The sequence below is a fragment of the Phaseolus vulgaris genome, chromosome 8, assembly GCF_000499845.2.
Source record: "Phaseolus vulgaris cultivar G19833 chromosome 8, P. vulgaris v2.0, whole genome shotgun sequence".
Taxonomy (NCBI): domain Eukaryota; kingdom Viridiplantae; phylum Streptophyta; class Magnoliopsida; order Fabales; family Fabaceae; genus Phaseolus; species Phaseolus vulgaris.
The window spans coordinates 4,691,772-4,710,684 of NC_023752.2; the positions used below are offsets into that span (position 1 = coordinate 4,691,772).

General features: G+C 30.8%; 3 protein-coding genes across 4 annotated transcripts; 1 reads left to right on the forward strand and 2 right to left on the reverse strand.

Annotated features, from left to right (window-relative positions):
* Positions 1 to 1,437: 1,437 nt before the first annotated feature.
* LOC137823925 (protein TIC 20-II, chloroplastic) lies at positions 1,438 to 3,098 on the reverse strand. Its single transcript, XM_068629271.1, has one exon. It carries the CDS (start codon positions 2,154 to 2,156, stop codon positions 1,569 to 1,571), a length of 588 nt encoding a protein of 195 aa, XP_068485372.1. The 5' UTR covers positions 2,157 to 3,098; the 3' UTR covers positions 1,438 to 1,568.
* A 310-nt stretch (positions 3,099 to 3,408) lies between these two features.
* On the reverse strand, positions 3,409 to 8,163 carry LOC137823923 (membrane-associated protein VIPP1, chloroplastic). Of its 2 annotated transcripts, XM_068629269.1 has the most exons (11): positions 7,965 to 8,163; positions 7,581 to 7,705; positions 7,340 to 7,450; positions 7,075 to 7,139; positions 6,885 to 6,966; positions 5,623 to 5,697; positions 4,954 to 5,024; positions 4,779 to 4,861; positions 4,554 to 4,618; positions 4,176 to 4,250; positions 3,409 to 3,782 (listed from the first exon to the last, which is right to left on the reverse strand). In XM_068629269.1, the coding sequence occupies exons 1-11, from the start codon at positions 8,065 to 8,067 to the stop codon at positions 3,669 to 3,671; spliced, it is 969 nt and encodes a 322-aa protein (XP_068485370.1). In that variant the 5' UTR covers positions 8,068 to 8,163; the 3' UTR covers positions 3,409 to 3,668. The 2 variants fall into 2 exon arrangements, 1 of the variants encoding a protein (XP_068485370.1); XR_011083182.1 differs by lacking the exon at positions 4,176 to 4,250 and having other exon boundaries at positions 3,409 to 4,024; positions 4,252 to 4,618; positions 7,965 to 8,158.
* A 3,513-nt stretch (positions 8,164 to 11,676) lies between these two features.
* Positions 11,677 to 16,506, forward strand: LOC137823614 (biotin carboxyl carrier protein of acetyl-CoA carboxylase, chloroplastic-like). The gene is made up of 7 exons (XM_068628821.1): positions 11,677 to 11,979; positions 12,119 to 12,166; positions 12,600 to 12,748; positions 12,871 to 13,189; positions 13,268 to 13,339; positions 16,058 to 16,123; positions 16,219 to 16,506. The coding sequence occupies exons 1-7, from the start codon at positions 11,869 to 11,871 to the stop codon at positions 16,240 to 16,242; spliced, it is 789 nt and encodes a 262-aa protein (XP_068484922.1). The 5' UTR covers positions 11,677 to 11,868; the 3' UTR covers positions 16,243 to 16,506.
* The last annotated feature ends 2,407 nt before the right edge of the window (positions 16,507 to 18,913 follow it).

Genomic DNA, 18,913 nt, shown 5'->3' on the forward strand with positions numbered 1-18,913 from the left:
TATTTAACCAAACAATTATGCTCATCTTTTTGCTGAGGCGGTAAGGAGTTAATTTATTCTAGGGATTTGTTTTATTCTCACCTTTTTCAACCCTTCTTTTCTGTACTACTTTTTGTAAACCTTTATCATACATATTTTTTTGGGTTTAATTCTCTTTAGAAATTGTCACAGTAGCAATGAATAGTAAAATTGTCTATTGTTTTCATGACTGCTTAAAATCACCAGAAATTAAATTCTCTTTTTTCTGTGTTCATTATATGATCATAGCCATGCCATAAACCTTTCTTCTCATGATCCGTTGAGCATGCCCAAGCAATATAATAGCGTCATGACCTTCCCTATATGCAAATCTCCCTCGTCTTACACCCCCTCCACTCTAATTCAACTCTCCCATTGACTACTTTTTTAGTTCTTTCCTGCAATGATTTCAAATTGACAACAAAAATTTGTGGAATTTCGATGGGGAGAGGTTTCCTAAAATGGGTTCATCAAAAGTGAAGAATGAGAAAAGAAAGAAAATAGGTAATGTATGACGGTTTAAAACTGTCTATTCTTTTTGCCTAAAAGTTAAAATGATTAATGACGAATTTTAAACGTAAAAAACTGACATTGAACTTATAATACTTAAGCGATGGAAAGAAGCACATTGAATTACGTTAATAATACAACACTAAACTAATTTAAAAAAGAGTAGCACAATAAATATATACAAATAAGATAACAAATTTATATTGTGCAAATTTTATTGACTAAACAATATTATATATTTTTGTAGCATTTGATAGAAGAAAGTGTAACTAGTATTCTTCCATGAATTTTGCATTACAAATTAAATGGTTAGATTCCCCGTGATTGATTGTGATCGAATATGAAACGAGCTTTAGAAAACGATGGTGTATAATTTTGTTTTCAAATATATCAGATTACGTTCGTCTCATTTTCAGCTTCATTGGAACACGTATAGTGAAATGTAGAAGAGAAAAAAAAATACTACTCAATTATAAAAACTAATTTATACATAAATATAAAAAATATATATTTTCTACTTCTAAAATTGTGTTAGAAAGATAGTTATATCTATTTGAACTAGATCAATTTTACGGGGTAGATCATGATTAAGTCGACCGAGTTCGCAAATAGTTACAATAAAAGATAAGTATTTTTAATCAAGTCATTAATGAAATTACTTCTTTATTAATTAAATACAATTTATTGGTTAATTTTAATAATCAAAATTGAGGCGTCTTCCACAGTTAATTCCTTGTCCCGAATCAGAAAAAGGATTCACCAAAATCAAAACAGACAAACATATCCGGTTCGAACCAAACTCAACTGAACTGAACAGTTTTCGAACCAAATTGCTTTAGAACATGGTGTTTATCAAAATCAGAAGTAGTAGAATTTGCATTTAGAGCAATCTATAAGCGAAAACAAAGGTTAACTAAGTTATCGGTGGATTGAATCAATGGTTTGCAAAAGTATGATACAAAAATGCAGAAAGATTGGATTGGGGATTAAATACAAGGAAGAAAGCAGAAAGAAAAGCAACTGCAAAAGCCCTAATGAAATCATATTTGCCTGGAAGCAGCGTCGGCGACAAAGGGCAGATGCGGCGTGCGTCCCAAGACACACGAAGCGGCGCCGTAGAGGAAGCATAGCATGCTAAAGACAAAAATGGCGTTGTTGGACCAAATCATGATGGGGCCGCGGCCAGGGGAGAAGATGCGCGTGATGAGGAGAGGCAGAACGAGGAGAACGTCGAGGGTGACGGCTTGCATGGCGTTGAACCTGACGTAGCGGGGAAAGCTAGGGTTTCGCACGATGCCGAGGTAGAGGGCGAAGAAGGCGACGAAGGAGGCGTAGGGGATGGATCTGTAGAAGGCAAGGAAGGGGATGACAGGATCGAAGAGCACGGCGAGCTTAGGATACTGCGCCAGGAGGTAATGGCCGTACTGGAGAGAGTTGAAGAACGGGAGGGTGTAGGCGGCGATGGAGATGAGGCGCTCCGTCGGCGGAGGAGAGGTGTTCGACATGCGCGCCCCAACGGCGCCGTTTTTTAGTTTGAGAGGGAGAAAGGGTGTGTGTCTGGGGAGTGAGGGTTTGAGGGTGGGAGTAGGAAGGAAGCAGCTTGGGCGGAGGAGGGGAAGAGTAGCCATTGTTCTGACAGAATCGCCGCCACCACTCTCTCTCTTCTTCTTTCTCCTTTTCTGCCTATTTTTTTTTATCTCTAGGGCTTTCTCAATCTACTTCATTTTGCATCATTCATTGGGCTTCCCTGGCCCACTCTGCAAAATAAAATTAATATTTTAGTAAACCCTAAATTTACTCCTTCAAAAACTAATTTTTCCCCTCCAATATTGAATCAGTAAAACTTGTTACTATTTGATATTTTTTTTCCTAAGAAAATATGAATTTGGTAATCTAAATTTAGAAGTAACACATAACACCATGTTAGTACAACCTAAACTTGTAGCATTCATGTCTCTTTCTTAAGAGGCTTGTCACAAGTTATATGAATCAATGAAGATTTTGAAGCATATTTTGTTTTGATGATCGACAATAATTCAATTATCTAGAGTAAGAAATTATATCCAGAAGGCTATTTGAAGGACCAAATTTCCAAACAAAATAAGAGTCTTTGTTTGAAGTGCTGTTAGGGGTGCCCTTGATAGAGAGCTACAACACAAAGGAGTGCCATGCCCCAGTTCATGTAGCTTCTACAGGAACCAACTGGGGAACCAAGAAGAACAGTGGAGGATGTTATTCTTTGGTAGAAGCCAGCATCAAGAGAGTTAAAATGCAACATTGATGCTGCAATTTTTCCAGAATAGCATAGCAGAGGTATGGTGTAGGCCTGTGTGTCCCAAATGATGAAGGTGAGTTTGTCATAGCTTAAACTTTTTAGGATTAGTAGTAATATCCTAGTGGTTGAAGCAATCCAGTGTTTTTTTTATAGCTTCTGCGTCTTAAGATTTGTTTTGAAATAAGTTTTTCTCTTAATGTGCAGCATTCCAAATGACCATACTTATCCATAAAGAAAATAACTGTCCATTGACAAGAGTAATGTACCATTTTAATCTCTAAAATCGGTGAAGCATTACCATAACAGTTCTTAAAATTAGAAAAGTAATAAATACATATTTAAAATTGTTGTCAATTTAGTTCCTAATAATATGTAATTCTTACTATAATTATAGTTCATATTTGATAGTTTCTATTATTTTGTAGGCTCTAACAAGGTTAAAATGGCAACGACAGAACTACAGCCATTGGGGGTAACTCAAGGTTTTAGTTTATTAGTTCAAATTGAAAATGCTGGAAAGCCCAGAAAATATGAAGATACTAGAAGATACTCCAGTGATACATTTTTTTTTATCACAAAATCGTGGCAAATTATTTTGCAATAGCTTGTTACCCAACCAAAGCACTTCATGTATATGATTGCTGCACTAAACAAGTATTTACAAATGTTTCCAATTTCTAATTAAAGGACTAAAAAATGGAGACCAGACCTAAATACGTATACTGGCCAGAGAAAAACTTGATCTGATTAAAGGAGTGATCAATAGAGACTAATTTTTACTAAGGAATGATTTGGAAAAAAAAATCTATTACAGCAATTGTTTCTCCAGAAAAAAGTCAAGTGTAGAAAAGGGAGAAGCTAGAGGCTAGTACCCCCTTGCTCTTCTTCTGAGCTCATTAAGCTCTTTCTCAAGCTCCATGTCAGGGAATGGAAATTCTTTGTTGCTGGAAACACTTCTTCCTGGTGGAAGTTCTCCCTTCTGCAAATAGAAAAATGAAAATGAAAATATCACAATATTTAGTTCCTTGACTCTTCATTGTAATCAGCCAACAATGCTCCTGGATTGTTTACTATAGTCATGTAAACCTATTAACATTCCATGAACAGTTATAGATATATCCAGTGAAAATTTAAATTCAAGAGAGGATAAATGAAACACCAGTTGAAATTCAAATCAATCACATGGTTAAACTATTGAATAATTTATTATTGAATGTTTTACTTCCAAATTTCAGTGTTGCATTACTTATGATATATATAACATGGGATTTCATATCAATAAAAAATTGTCAGTTCTAAGTCCCCAGATATACATGTTTGTGTTGATAAATAGTAGATAGAGAAAGTGAAACAGTCATAGATAGAGAAACACCTTAGAGCTTCCAGATAATTCTTTCTTTAACTCTGCAAGATCATCATCGACAGAAGAGTTCTCCAGCAGCGCAAACTGTGAATGTTTTGCATTAACAACCATAAACTATATAGTTTACAATAAATCCATAGAAAGAGTTCCATGAATTTCAGATCCACTTCTAGCACACATAAACATATATCTGTACATAAGTGCAGTATTACTAATAATAAAAATAAAGAAGCATTTTGATCAGGGAAATAATAGCACGGGCCAACTTTAGTTGTTTGTGACATGTACAGCCCAAAACTTCAAGATAAAACAATCCCTTTGTTTTGTTTCAAGATAAAACGATCTTAAAAGATATACAGCTTAGTTATATACAATAAGTTATACTACCTTCCCCTCAAGATTGTCAGTGGACAACTGATTCAATGCATCTGCCTGAGCTTCCATGGTTAATACTGGAAAAATAAAGTCAAATAAGTTTGAAAGGTTTGATTAAAATAAATAGTATAAGATATATGCACTGTCAACTATTGATACATGAATGGAAGCTGTTTCTTCCATATGGTGCATTCAAAAGGGTTTTAAATAGAGTATTAAAAAAAGAAGAAAACTAACCCTTTTCCTCCATCTTATCAAAAGCTGCAAGGGCACTGCTTGTGCTGATATTGCCCACCATCTCACTGACTACGGTTGAAGTCCTAAGGAAAAGAAAAAGAATTAGCAATTTAGAAGAACAAAGGTGATAGACAAACATGACTTTTAAATGATGAAAGATGAGCCAAAGACAAACTTTGCAGACTGAGCTCTTGCTTTGAGGGTATCTTTCTTTGACTTTGCCTCCTGTATCTTGCTTTCCAAAAGCTGTTGAAAAAAATTGTAAAATAGTCACACAAATTTCTCCAACATGATGGCCAAAAAGTGCTAATTTATTGTAAAAGAACTCAGCATTATCAACAGTATGCAATAATAGTCTGACAAACGTATTTCTTTGTTCAAAACAGCACAAGCTTAAAGTGGCAGCAAGAAGTTTTCATTAACCAAGATAAAATACATATGCCTGCAATATAGAGATGAATCATAAGAAAGTGGTTTACTATTAAAATGGGAATTATACATCTTCTACTTCTACCATTCAAAATTAAAATTTATTTATATGTAAATAGTATAATTGTAAATTGATTGAAGTTTGTCAGATGACGACATGCGTATTACTACTGATTTCAATTCTTTCTCTCATAATTCACTCCACTTCCCTAGTTCTGTTTTCATTTTCTTATTGTCTTCCATTTAAGCTCTCAAACTACCTCACACCTCCACATTATCCTCCTTGTCATTCAATTTGAATTGGAAATAACTTAAATTAGTAAAAGATAGAAGGCGAGTTAACTAAGGTATTCTTGGAAAGTTATGGAATGGTAACTAACCAGTGCCAAGCTTAACATAAAATATGGCAACTAACCTGTGTTTTGGACACAAGATCATCAGCAACATTCTTTTGCTGATCAAGCTGTGTCTTCAGAGCAGTTGCATTATCCTGTAAACACCACATGATGCAAATGGCAGAAATCAACTTCAATATACCCAAACAACTTATTTTCAATTTATAATGACTTATAACACAGACACAAAATAAATGAGTTTGCACATACAAATGCACAGGGCAGAAATCAATATCATACTTCAATCTACCCAAACAACTTTTTCAATTCATAATGACCAACAAGTCCTGAACAACACAGATACATAATAAACGAGTATGCATACATGCACACAAAGCAAAAGGCAGAAATCAACGTTCAAAACCAATGTTCTCTCAAGTCAAACAACTTGTTTTATGAGGGTTTACAATAACTTCAACAACAAAAAAAAAAACAAGTATGGTATCTGTTGTCATTAGGGATTACGAAATCATTCCTTTGCCATTGGTTTCCAAGTTTATATCCATGACAACAAAGGGATGCTTTCATCTGACAAGAGCTGTTTTGAAAGACCGATCTTGTAAAGCCAAGAAAAAGGCTGATTAAAAGAAGTAACACTAATATATTTTTAAGGCTTTTCAGTAGATAAGTAGGGAAGGTACTTTAGATTAGTGACAGGTATTTAGGATTTCTATTAACAACCACAACCAATTGTCACTTATCACAAGCCATCTTTGTCAACTAACAATCATAGTAAATACAATAAAAGAAAATACTATAACAATTCAGAAGACACCATTCCCCGGCTAGAAGAATCAGATGCATACAAGCTGTATCAATATAGTGTGTTTCTTTGACAAAAACATGAACTAGTGCACAATCCAGTAAGATCTTTGCCAATTGAATAAATCTAAACATTACTTGTTTAGAGATTCCTTTAAATAAAAAAATTATAGTGCCTCTGATACTGTAAGCATTTCCTTACTGCTATAATAAATTTCAAAATATTGGAAACAGTAGGGAAAAAAAGAAAAAAAAAGGAGAAAAGTTGGAGAAACCAACAGTGACCAAGTTTAACTAGCAAACAGAAACGAAACCAATTATAACCAACTCAATGTAAAAGAATTAACAAGAATACCCTTTCCTTTTTCATCTATTGACAAAAATTCATAAATAATGTGGGAACTGTGTACATATAAAATTCTTCATCACAAGTCAAGATCTATCATAAAATGCATATTATTCACATTTATGACACATAATCTCAAATACAACAGAGCTTTCAGATAGGAAAGTGGCATACGGCATAAGACTTCCTTCTCTTAAGAGCCTCACGAGCAAGATCCTCGTCTCCCCTCTGAAGAGCAAGCTGTGCCCTTCGATACCTATTATTAAGGGAAGAGAAGAAGAATAACGACCAAACAAGGAATGATGAGTGCAACAAATAAAGATAGAAGTTCTTTAAACCAAAGAAAACTATGAAAAATGAATACCATTCATCAGAAGCTTTTTGTACAGAATTGTACTTGCCTTCTAACTGCTTTTGAGATGCAAGAACCTGGAGAAAAGAAAATACACATGTTTACTGAAAACATTCATTCAGCTCAGTATCCTTCAGACCCTTAAACATTAGCAGTGCCTTTTTTTTACAAATTTAATAAAAGTAAAACCCAGACCTGAAGTGAAATAATAAATTGACCACTCAGGAAAAAGGGACACAAACTATAAATGTGAACAAAACAAAAACTCATTACATACCTGTGCTGTAGCTTGGCGAACCTTTATCAAATCATTGTTCATATCCAGCACAGCTTGTTCTAATATCTTCTCAGGGTCTTCAAAGGAGCTTATAATGGCATTAGCATATGACTGCATTAATTCAAACTTATCAACACATAGTAAAAGTTGAAGCAAAAGTAGGAAATACAAAAAGATCAATTCCATATGTCATCTCTGAATCAAAACAAAAATCTCAACTATATGCATATCCGAAGGTTACCTTGATAACTCTAGCAAATCTGCTAAAAAGATTCATTTGAGTACCAAGGGCACCGCCACCGTGACAATTACATTTCAATCTATCCGAGTAGGATACCCTCATACCAGGAACTTCCAGTGCTCCAGCTGCAATAAGACCCCATTCATATGATCAAGTTTCAGTTGAAGAACACCATAAAAATTATACTTTTACAATCACTACGACCACCCTTTTTCTTAGATTGGTGAAATGAAATTTCTGCCATCAAACGGCTCTAAAACTTGCAAACTATTTTGTTTTTCAACCTTCCCAGCTTTTGGGTGAATCAAAGGATGAAAAAAATTAACAACCACAAAAATGATAACACGTGATCATACATGGGTTAGAAGAAATGCAGGGACTTACAGCGGTAACTGAGAAACGATGATTTGAAGGGTGGAAGAGTGGAAGATTTTGTTGAAACGAAACCCGCAACCGTGATTGGCGTGGCCTTCAAAGCCATAGCCATTTTTCTTCGTCTCTGTTCTGCACCGATCACAATCTGGTTCGACCCTCTTTTCTCCAACTATGACGGTGTTATGTCACAGTTCAAGTAAACCAACCTTAACCTTTTTTGACAACAATAAAATAAGGTGGTAATAGAAAATCTACAAGACCAGTGTTTTACTTTTAACCTATTTTTGCATTTATATAATAAAAATTCATATTAACTACACCATTTTAAATATATGAAACATATTTTTGATAAAAAAAATGTGTTAATATGTGGGTTTATTTTAAATTTACAATGATAAACCATTGAAATTGGGATATCTGTTTTTTAATAATTAATTTTAAAAAATATCAAATTTATTTTAAATATAGAAATAAAATTGTTCTATTTGATTGATAAATGATATTTTTTTTTATCAATTATACGAGTATTGGGTGAAATGATTTCCTTAACAGATAATAGAAAAAAAAATATTAATAAGTGTTGATTGAAATAATTAAAAGGATGAAAGTTTCGTTTTCTAAATTTTAATTAAACCATATGAGTAGATTAAAGAACTTAAAGCGTAACGGGATTGGAATTTTATTTAACAATGATTGGTATGTACCAAAACAGATTTTAAAATTAAATATTTTTTAAATTAAACTTTTTATTATTGTTGTTATGAATATTATTAGTTTAAAATTATATTTATATGAAATTATAATATATGACAAATTATAAAAATAATGTTTTTTTATATGTTGTTAGCCTAATTTTTCTCATAGTCAACCAAATAATTATTTATAGTATAATTTTAAATCATTTATTTAAACACGATCAATGATATATCAATGTTAGTGATTAAACAGTAGACCCATTTACATTAAAATATTATATATATCTATCCTAATTTGGTAAGTATAATAAAATTCAAAATGTATATTTAATAAATATTTATTAATAAAAAACCATTTTATTGATAGAAGAGGCTTCTATCTAGTCTACTATTAGAATTCTTTATGGGTATGTATAGTCTATCTATCGTTGTGTTAACATATGTGTTTTTATATTTTTTTTAATAATAACACTTTTTTTCCATGTGATGAAAGATGATTGTTGTTACTTAAGGTGTCAGCCTATCTATGATGTCTAACATAAATTTTTTTGTAAAATGAATATATATTTAATAAAATGCCAATAAAAATAATAAATAAAATTCAAGATAATGTAATTTTATATTTTTTAAACACTAAAATAATTTCCTTATTAAAACCACAAATTAATAAATACAAATAAACAATGTAATAAAAAAATTAAAAGTGTTATATATATATATTAAATTTAACAACAAAGTAAAAAAAATTCAAATGGGGTAAATTCCCTATCTAGCACCATTTACATTTTTACTTCCCTAGCACCCTTTTGTTTTTATTTTCCTATCTAGCACCCTTTTGTTTTTATTTCCCTATCCAGCACCCTTTTATTTTTTATTTCCCTATCTGGCACCATTTAAAAAATAAATAAATAAAATAATAAATTTTTTGTTGTTGATAATTTTAATTTTTAATGCATTAAAAAATAATTATTTTTAATGTTTAAAATAGTTAAAAATATAATTAATGAATAAAAATAAAAAAAGTAATAAATTAAAAATGTTTAGTTTAAAATTATTTTTTTTAAGAATGAAGAAAATAAGAAATTAAACCCTACAACAACATAAAAATTGAATATATAAACATAAATTAGTATTTATTTTTATTATTATTGCTGATGTAATCATGTTAATTTCAAGTAAAAAATACAGGACATAATTATAAAAAAACCAAAGTCAATTAGTATTAATTAATAGTGGACACACTAATAATATTGAAGTGTCTACCCTAAATGCAAAATCCTAAAAAAAAACTAATGCAAATGCTACACTTAATGCTTAAAAATTAGAAGAAAAAAATGCAAAAATAAATAAGTATAGAAAATAAAAACAACGATAATAAAATAAAAACAAAAAACAAAAATAAATAAACAATGAAAGAAAAAAATAATAATAACTAAAAACATATAAGATATAAAATAAAAGGCAAAACAAAATCAGATAAATATACAAGATATAAAAAAAATAAAAATCCAAACAAGATAAAGATAAAAGATATAAAACGATACTAAATAAGTAGATGTTGATCATAAAAAGAAAAATAAATGAAATATGATCATTCATTTAATATTTTCTTCAATGATACATTAAATAGTTTGTGCGAAATGAAACATAACATAATTAATGACGAGAAGTGCACAATCCAATAATGTTGGGACATGTTCTTTTTGTGTGCCCTGGTGTTTGACAATATGAACATTTTTTTGTTCGATCATGTTGTTCTCTTATGTTCATATAAACCCTTATTCGACTTCAGGTCTCTCCTTTAAGGTTATTTTCAAGTCGGGACTTGGACATAGTATTTGACTAGTGTATGGAGGCCAATACTCTTCATTTTTTAGTTCCATCAAATAGTCTTTAGTAACATGAAAGATATGTTGCAATGTTGTTGTTTTTATTTTCTATATTTATTTATTTTTACATTTTTCTTATTCTCATTTTTAAGCATTAAGTGTAGCAATTGCATTAGTTTTTTTTAAGATTTTGCATTTAGGGTAGATAGACACTTCAATATTATTTGTGCATTTAATATTAATTAATATTAATTGACTTTGATTTTTTTATAATTATGTCATGTATTTTTTACTTGAAATTAACATGATTACATTATCAATAATAATAAAAACAAATATTAATTTATGTTTATAGATTCAACTTTTATATTGTTGTAGAGTTTAATTTTTTATATTCTTCATTTTTAAAAAAAAATTAAATTAATTTTTTTTAATTTATTACTTTTTTTATTTTTATTTTGTAAAAACTCATTTCTTTATTCATTAATTATATTTCTAACTATTTTAAACGTTAAAAATACTTATTTTTTAATATATTCAAAATTAAAATTATTAAAAAAAATTAATATAGTATTTATTTATTTATTTTTAAAATAATGCTAGATAGAAAAATAAAAACAAAATGGTGCTATATAAATAAATAAAAACAAAAAGGTGCTAAATAGAAAAATAAAAGTGTAAATGGTGTTAGACAGATAATTTAACTTCAAATTCAAATTGAGTTAACCAACTCAATGGTATATTGATAGAAACACATCTATCCAGCCACAGGAGGATCAGTCAAATTGATCAGGTCCATCCAATTTTTACACTTTTCCATACATTGATTGTATTTTTTATAATTCACTACATGATTTTGTGATGAGGTGTTAATAGTTCTTCTTACTTCTAATTAATTTGTAGAGTGTGATGTATGGATAATTATTAACTAATATTCTCTTACATTTATGATTTTATGGTTAATAATAAATTAATTTCTTTTAATGCCAATATCTATTTAGGATAATATTAAAACAACATCGTAATTATTACATTGAAAGAAGCTAATAATGGTTAATTTTAAAATTTATCAAAAAGATTGTCAACTACATGAACAGAAGGACATAATTATTTACCTGTATAATTATTATTTTTATGATAAATTTGAAATATTATGTTATTTATTTATAGACCTAGATATTTAAAAAAATTATAAGTAATTTGACATTAATTAAAATTGTGAGAGTGACAGTGAGAGGTTGAAGAAGAGCCAGTGAATGTGCGCCGTGTGTCACTGTTCCACCCATCACTCTTTGTTTCCCTTCCTTTCATCTTCTCTGCTCTCTGCTCTCTGCTCTCTGCTCTTTGCACACTGTTTCACTTTCACTCTTTTCAGACAACCAGCGAAACATGGCATCCTCTTCCTTGCCACCTGCGACCAAAGCCACAACCAATTTCCCTCTCACACACTCTTTTCGCCTCTCTCCTAAGCCCAACAACCTACGTTTTCCCCCCACCAAGGTTCTTTTTTTCTATCTCCCTCTCACTTAATTTAGGTTTGTGTCTTCCATGTTGCAAAAGCAACACACGCACGTCTTATGTTTTGTTTTGATGTTTCAATTATGGCGCTACTAATTTATGTGTCTGATTTTGTGTGCAGCCTGGTAATTCGTTGTCCTTCACAAGGTTCAAGGCGCAACTGAATGAGGTAATCACTCTTCCCTTTACTGAATTACTATGTAGTATATATGGTTGATCTCAAAATATGATTTTGGTGAAGAGGGCAGCTTGAAGGAAAATTGTGAATTTGTTGGAGGGTACCTAAGATGGGATGGAAAATTGTGGATTTATAATGATTCATTAGAAAATTGTGGATTTATAATGATTCATTAGAAAATTGTAGGATTGGGATTGTCATTTACTGTTGTCTGAATAAACTTCTTCCCTAGTATTTATAGAATAGAGAATGAAGAGGTAAAATGATAAAAGCAACTTATGCACTTCATTTTTATAGAAGTTTTCTAATTTAATTTCTCCTAAAGTTCAGATGCATATGTTGATTTACGTATTCTGAATATTACCTAAACAAAAATCTACTCATGTGACATAAATGTTGGTGTCATCTTTTTGGCTTCATCAAGGTTGCCCTTGACAGTTCCTCCAATGCTACTCCTATCAAAGCCAAATCGGATGAGGAACAACCCTCAAAACCTTCAGCTGAACCATCTTCAGTGTTGGCAACTCAAGAATCGGTCTCTCAGTTTATTACTCAAGTTGCAAGTCTTGTCAAGTAAGCAGATGCTTCAGTCTTGCTTCCTTCTATTAGTAATAGCCGTGATATAAGTTTTTCACTGCATGATTGAAGTGGTGCAATCAGCTGCAGAAACCTTATTGTCCAATTTTCTCCTGCAGGCTTGTTGACTCAAGGGACATTGTGGAGTTGAAGATGAAGCAGTATGACATTGAACTAACTATCAGGAAAAAGGAGGCCATGCCTGAGCTGCAACCTGCTCCTCAACCTACGGTGGTGTACTCACCCCTTCCGCCAATGATGTCACCGCCACCTGTCGCACCAACATCTAGTCCAACAACTTCTGTAGCTCATCCAACTGCCACACCAACTTCTCCCCCTGCTCTCAAGTCAACCAAATCATCAGTTCCACCTCTTAAATCTCCTATGGCAGGGACATTCTACCGAAGTCCTGGACCTGGTGAACCTGCCTTTGTGGAGGTAGATTTTATCTACTACATAATTTAGTATTTTCGTATCATGTTTTTTGCACCCTGATGTAAGGTGTTTTTTCTTTAGGTGGGAGACAAAGTCAAAAAGGGGCAAGTTGTATGCATCATCGAGGCAATGAAATTAATGAATGAAATAGAAGTAAGTTCAAAGGGTTTACATTTGTTTTTATTTTCAAGTGTTAATTGAATTAGTGAATTTTGCCTCCCTTATTTGTCATGCACCTATGATTTCTATTTGCATTATCAAAATGTTGAATTTGGTGCTCTAGAGTTTAGAGATTGTACCACAGAAGAGGGATAGTTTTATTTGCATTTTCTTTTTCTTTTTGTAAGGATTATATTAACACTTATTTACATAATACAAAACATTAATTAGTGTAATCCACAAAAATATATGATCCTTTTTTTGCAAAACGAATCTTCTTCAATTCTCAATAAATGATTAGTAATGGATAAAACAGCGGAATGTAAAAATAAATATTATCAGCACATATGCATTTCAATTTCGCCTCTTTATGAAGTAGATTGAGCTAATAAAAATTGAAGAAAGTGTTCAAATGTGGAGTAGAATAGAATGGTGATTCGGTCATGATTTCCCTTTCCCCTATCTCTCTAAAAGCCTGGCAGTGAATGTGATTTTTCAAATCTTTTCTGTTAGTTTACTGGGGAAGTTATTGAATTATAACTGGTAGGAAAATTTATGGTTGGAGAATTTGAGGCAGTCAACCTGGTGGGAGATGTTTGGATAGAAGACTTTATTATGTGAAAATAATTTTTCTTTTAATTATGGATTATGCACCTTATGATTTGTTATAATATTCGATTCACAATTTGAGTCTCACTTTGATAACCTTGATTCTAGTCTATCATCTTCACTATATGACAGATCATATCTTCCCAATTGGTGAAGATGGAAACAGAGTACCTCCACTTGTAGGCTTGTGGCCTCACTGACAACATAATTCCTGGTGTTTTTGTTTTAGTGGCCCCCGATTTGTTCTTGCTGACTTTGATAATCAGTTTTGGCCACAATGCCTTCTTCTCCACAGCCAATTTATTGCGATTTCTTCATTTTGATCAAATTCTCTGCAACATCACTTTCCACATCTTTAATGTCTTTCTCATTGTTGACCTCAGTGGTTGTGTTTTCCCCTTCAATCTCTATAATGACTTTAGATTTCTCTCTAGTTTGTGGCTTATTTGTCCCAATCCTTGTCTCTGATCGTTTCAGTCTCATTGTAAAACATTGATGTTTCTCCCAGATAATGAGCAAATGTTGTGGTTATCTAATCTCTGACAGGTACAGTATTTAGTTAGGAGTTAATTAGATTAGTTGTGCAAGCTGAGATAGTAGAAGAAGTAAGGCATGTTGTGTATAAATACGGTTGAGAACTTGGATATTAAGGGAAATCATTCATTTGTATCTTCTACCCTAGCCAAGGATGCTGTTACACATTGTCACAACAATTGGGATTTAGGGTTCATCAATAAAGAAAATTCTTTAGATTCTGAACTAGTTCTATCAACCGGTATCAGATCTTGGACATCCTGTTTCAACCAACTAGGACACAGAATGGACTTTATTTCAGCTGTCATAGACTGAAAAACCTTGAGGACAAGGTAAATGTTTAGAGGGTCTGCATTGATAGATTTATTAGTTGAGAACCTTACATAGTCAGTTAAGCTGAGGTGGTTAGAAGAAATAAATAGGCAGATTGCCTATGAATAGTGATAAGGGTTGAGAGGAGGAGTTAGTCAGCCAGTGAGAGTCCTGGACCTCTCAGAAATCCAGGGAATTTGTGCATTCTTTCTATTCATCAATAGTTGTAAATTCTTTATGAGCTTAATTTGAACCAGTTTCTATCATCCTCCATACTTTTCCATATCACTTTAGTATACATATTCATAATTTGAAATTTGGTATCAATCTTCCCTTGGATCTAGCAGGTGGAACCAATGCTAGGATCTCATAAATTAGGACATGAAGGTTTTATCGAAGCTGAAAATAAGCTCAGTGAGCAGATACAATAATCACTCCCTCACCAAGAGCAAAAGCTCCTCATAGAAAATGCTTTCTCTGCCCAGTCAAAAGGGTTAATAACCAAAATGAACCTCCTCCGCTTGATTGCAGTAACCATGCCCTGCCCTCTATATACATGCTAACGATCTGCAACTCAGCTCCTCTGCATCCCACTACAACCTTCCCCTTAGTATAGAGTCCAATAGTTCGGCCACTTGACCCATTATCAAAACCAAACATTGTTACTGTACCATTAGGACCAAGGGTCCTATCGTTTTTGATATCTCATTGCAAATAAGTTGTTCTATATTTTATTAGCTAAGTATGAGTCAGAGTATTTTTGGAGTTCCTTACAGTTTCCTCTAAGTGGCTGGTTTTTCTGCAGGTTGTGGTTCTTCACATTTGTATATGGAATTTGTGACAATTAAGTTTAACCAAGTATAATATTAAAAAGGAAAAAGTCCTACTAGTAATTTATTCTTAATTCATACTCAGGAGAAAACAGCTTGTGTAATCAATCGGCATATTACATTTAGTACTTCAATTCGAAAGAGCTACTCTGTTTTTTGGTCAAGATGCAACATAGAAGTGCCAAAACATATTGAATTATTGAAGGATGTATTATAGTTGACACTTCCACACAACAATGTTTTCATTAAACATTATTGTCTACTATAGGATTCAATTTGATGATTTATTTGTTGGTTTGTAATTGCGAATTTGCGATACATATCAAAAGTAAATGAGAAATGTACAGTTTGTATGATTTTCTGTTGTCTTGATGGTCCTGTGGTTTTTCTCTTGTATCTTTTTACTTAAAAATTGTGTACTATACAGGCCGAGGAGTCAGGAACCATAGTTGAAATCCTTGCAGAAGATGCGAAGCCTGTAAGCCTGGACACTGTGAGTATTTTCTAGAACCTCCTGATTAATAACTCATCCATTACAATTTACTTGCTCAGTGTTATTTAGGTTTGATTTCTTTTGTTTCCTTGCAGCCCCTATTTGTGATTGAACCATAGAGCTCAGAGTATTCTAGATGAAAGTAGTTGAAGTGAGAGGCTCATCGATCCCCCTAAGTTAGAGGAAGTGTAGGAAGATTTTGTTCTATGACACAGTTGCGAAGAATTCTAGTTTACAATGGATTTATGCCTTATTTTTCGATTATAGATGCTTGCATTATGTTCTAGTGAATTTTTTTTGTTTGTTTCAAAGTCAAGTTAATCTGTATGATATTCATCTCAAGTTGTCTTTTTTTTTATGGAAGGTGGGAAACATTTGATCCATGGTGGTATTTTGTTTGAATAAATGTCTCTATAAGGAAGATAAGAATGTAAAATGAATTTAATTTTTTCTATAAACTAAATTCGATTTCAATACCTGTGTATTTAACTTTTATATAATTTTTCCGAAAATTGATATATAGATTGAATTTCAGAAATATTTATGAAAAATATATATAAAGAAAAAATCCAATTATGCTGAGAATTTGTTTCCTTCTTTTTTTAGGCTTTTTTTTACTGTTAAGTGTTTTATCTGGGGTATGATTTCTTTCAAAATTTTATGCAGCTTAAGTGGTAAAAGGATTCCTTATTCCCAATAATCAAACCTTCATCACAATTTTGGAATAATGCTTTAAAAACATTTGTGTGAATCAAGTATATGAGATATTGAAAAATGTTAAATCCTAATGTTTAGGATGCTGTTCCTGGTTTCCTTCCCTTGACTGTCTTGTGTTTTCTGTCATGTTCTCTTTATGTCCTTTTCTGTGTACAGCAGTTACCAAACATTGAAAGCTCATAAAAATCATATAAATGTGTGAGGTAAGTAGAGATGATGTGTGCAAACTAGTATAGAATAGGTTTGGTTAAGATTTTAGTACCTAAAAATTTCATGGTTTTCTATTTTTGTTTTTCCTAAGTGTTATATTTTTATTTATTAAATTATCTTTATTTATTGTTTATTTTTTTTTTCTCATTTGATTCCTCTTAGGGATCACTTGAGGAACTCCTGATATAGAAATATTAAATATAAAACTAGTTGTATTTTAAAAAGACCAATACAAAAAATCATAACTAGAGAAATTATTTAAAGAGTGTTTTGTTAATGATGAAAATAAATAAATAAGACAAATTAAGTTAAAACCTTTTTAGATGAATAAATGTAAGTGATGGTTTAAAGGAATGATAAGACAATATATACTAGAGTGAATAAAGTAGTTGCCCACTTAAAAGTTATTTTGAATAGTGTAAAAATATCCAGTAAAGTATTTAAAATAATTTATTTTAGGAGTTGGTAATTTAATTTCTGAAAGTGAGTAAAAATTAAATTTAACTAATATTGATTAGAAAAAAATAGTTGACTTATTCAAATAAAAAGGCATATATAATTTAAAATAAAAACATTAAATTTTTTTAAGACGAATTTTTATTATTTTAAAAGTAAAAAATTATAATTACCTAATAATATATGTCTGTGTAAAAAATTAAAAAAAAATTATTTATATAGTTATAATAAGCTTATTATCTACCAACTTACTTATCATTTATCAAGTAATTTATTAGCTAGTTTTGTCCGAAATTTTTTTATCACTTTTTTATGATAAATTTAATATCTAATAGTCATCAATTTTCAATTTAGATAAATTAAACCAAATTCCAATATAAACTAACTTATTAAAATATTCCAGGTACAAATTCAATCATGTATATAAAAATATAAATTCTAGATATGATTTCAATTGAATGGAATCTCATTAACTAACATATATATTATGAACATCTTTGCTGATAATAAAATATTATGAACATCTTAAATGTCAATATAGAGTTATATATTAAATAGAAATATTTACCAAATTAATTATGGAATTGTGTATAAATGAACAAGAAACTACATTGTAAATAAAACAACTATTTTTATAATATATGAATAAATTAAGAAATAAAAAAATTAAAATCATCGAAATCTTATGATTGAGATTATGTACATTAGATCTGATTTCTAAAATCTGGATAACTTCAATCTAGTGTAGATTTCTTTTACCTAAAATTATTAGCATTGCAAAACCTCATTCAGTATTCAATTAATTTGAAATAAATGACATTTATGGGCACTAAACAATAACTTAATTTAAGCTTGAAACTCGTAAAGGAGATGAAATATTGTGATTTCACTTATAATATAATCATAAATTAAGAAAACAAATAGTGATGAAAAGTTAAAAAAAAAATTATTGTATCATATAATGTATGAATCATAGAAAGAATTATAATTACTATCGTATTAATATAAGAGGTGTTATTATAGATAATGAAAACAAATTAAAATTATGAGGATTTATTTTTTATTTATAGTATTTAGATGCTTATTTATATATATTTGTTAGGATATGTGTTACTATACGACACAACATTTATATGACACTCATCGATTAAGTATCAAATTCAAAAAATATTTGTTGAATTTTTGATCATTCTAACAAGAGTCTAACACAATTTTTAAAAGGAGAAATACATTAATTTTTTAAGAACTCAAACTTATTGTATAATTTTTTTTGTATGATTATAAAAAGTGAACAAATCTTTTCTAACTAGCCATGAAAAATATCTTTATGCTAAAAATAAATAAATTAAAATATACTTAGTGCACATAAATCTTTATTATCAATTTATATAATTCATAATTATATAA

What these genes read in the sequence shown, in the direction of transcription:
- LOC137823925 (XM_068629271.1), bottom strand. Translation starts at nt 2,156, where the DNA reads ATGGCTACTCTTCCCCTCCTCCGCCCAAGCTGCTTCCTTCCTACTCCC.
- LOC137823614 (XM_068628821.1), top strand. Translation starts at nt 11,869, where the DNA reads ATGGCATCCTCTTCCTTGCCACCTGCGACCAAAGCCACAACCAATTTC. An exon ending in CAAGTTGCAAGTCTTGTCAA is followed by an intron (nt 12,749 to 12,870) that starts GTAAGCAGATGC and finishes TTTCTCCTGCAG; the next exon opens with GCTTGTTGACTCAAGGGACA. An exon ending in GTGAACCTGCCTTTGTGGAG is followed by an intron (nt 13,190 to 13,267) that starts GTAGATTTTATC and finishes TTTTTTCTTTAG; the next exon opens with GTGGGAGACAAAGTCAAAAA.
- LOC137823923 (XM_068629269.1), bottom strand. Translation starts at nt 8,067, where the DNA reads ATGGCTATGGCTTTGAAGGCCACGCCAATCACGGTTGCGGGTTTCGTT. An exon ending in AGAGAAGGAAGTCTTATGCC is followed by an intron (nt 5,698 to 6,884) that starts GTATGCCACTTT and finishes TGGTGTTTACAG; the next exon opens with GATAATGCAACTGCTCTGAA. An exon ending in CTGACAATCTTGAGGGGAAG is followed by an intron (nt 4,251 to 4,553) that starts GTAGTATAACTT and finishes AAACATTCACAG; the next exon opens with TTTGCGCTGCTGGAGAACTC.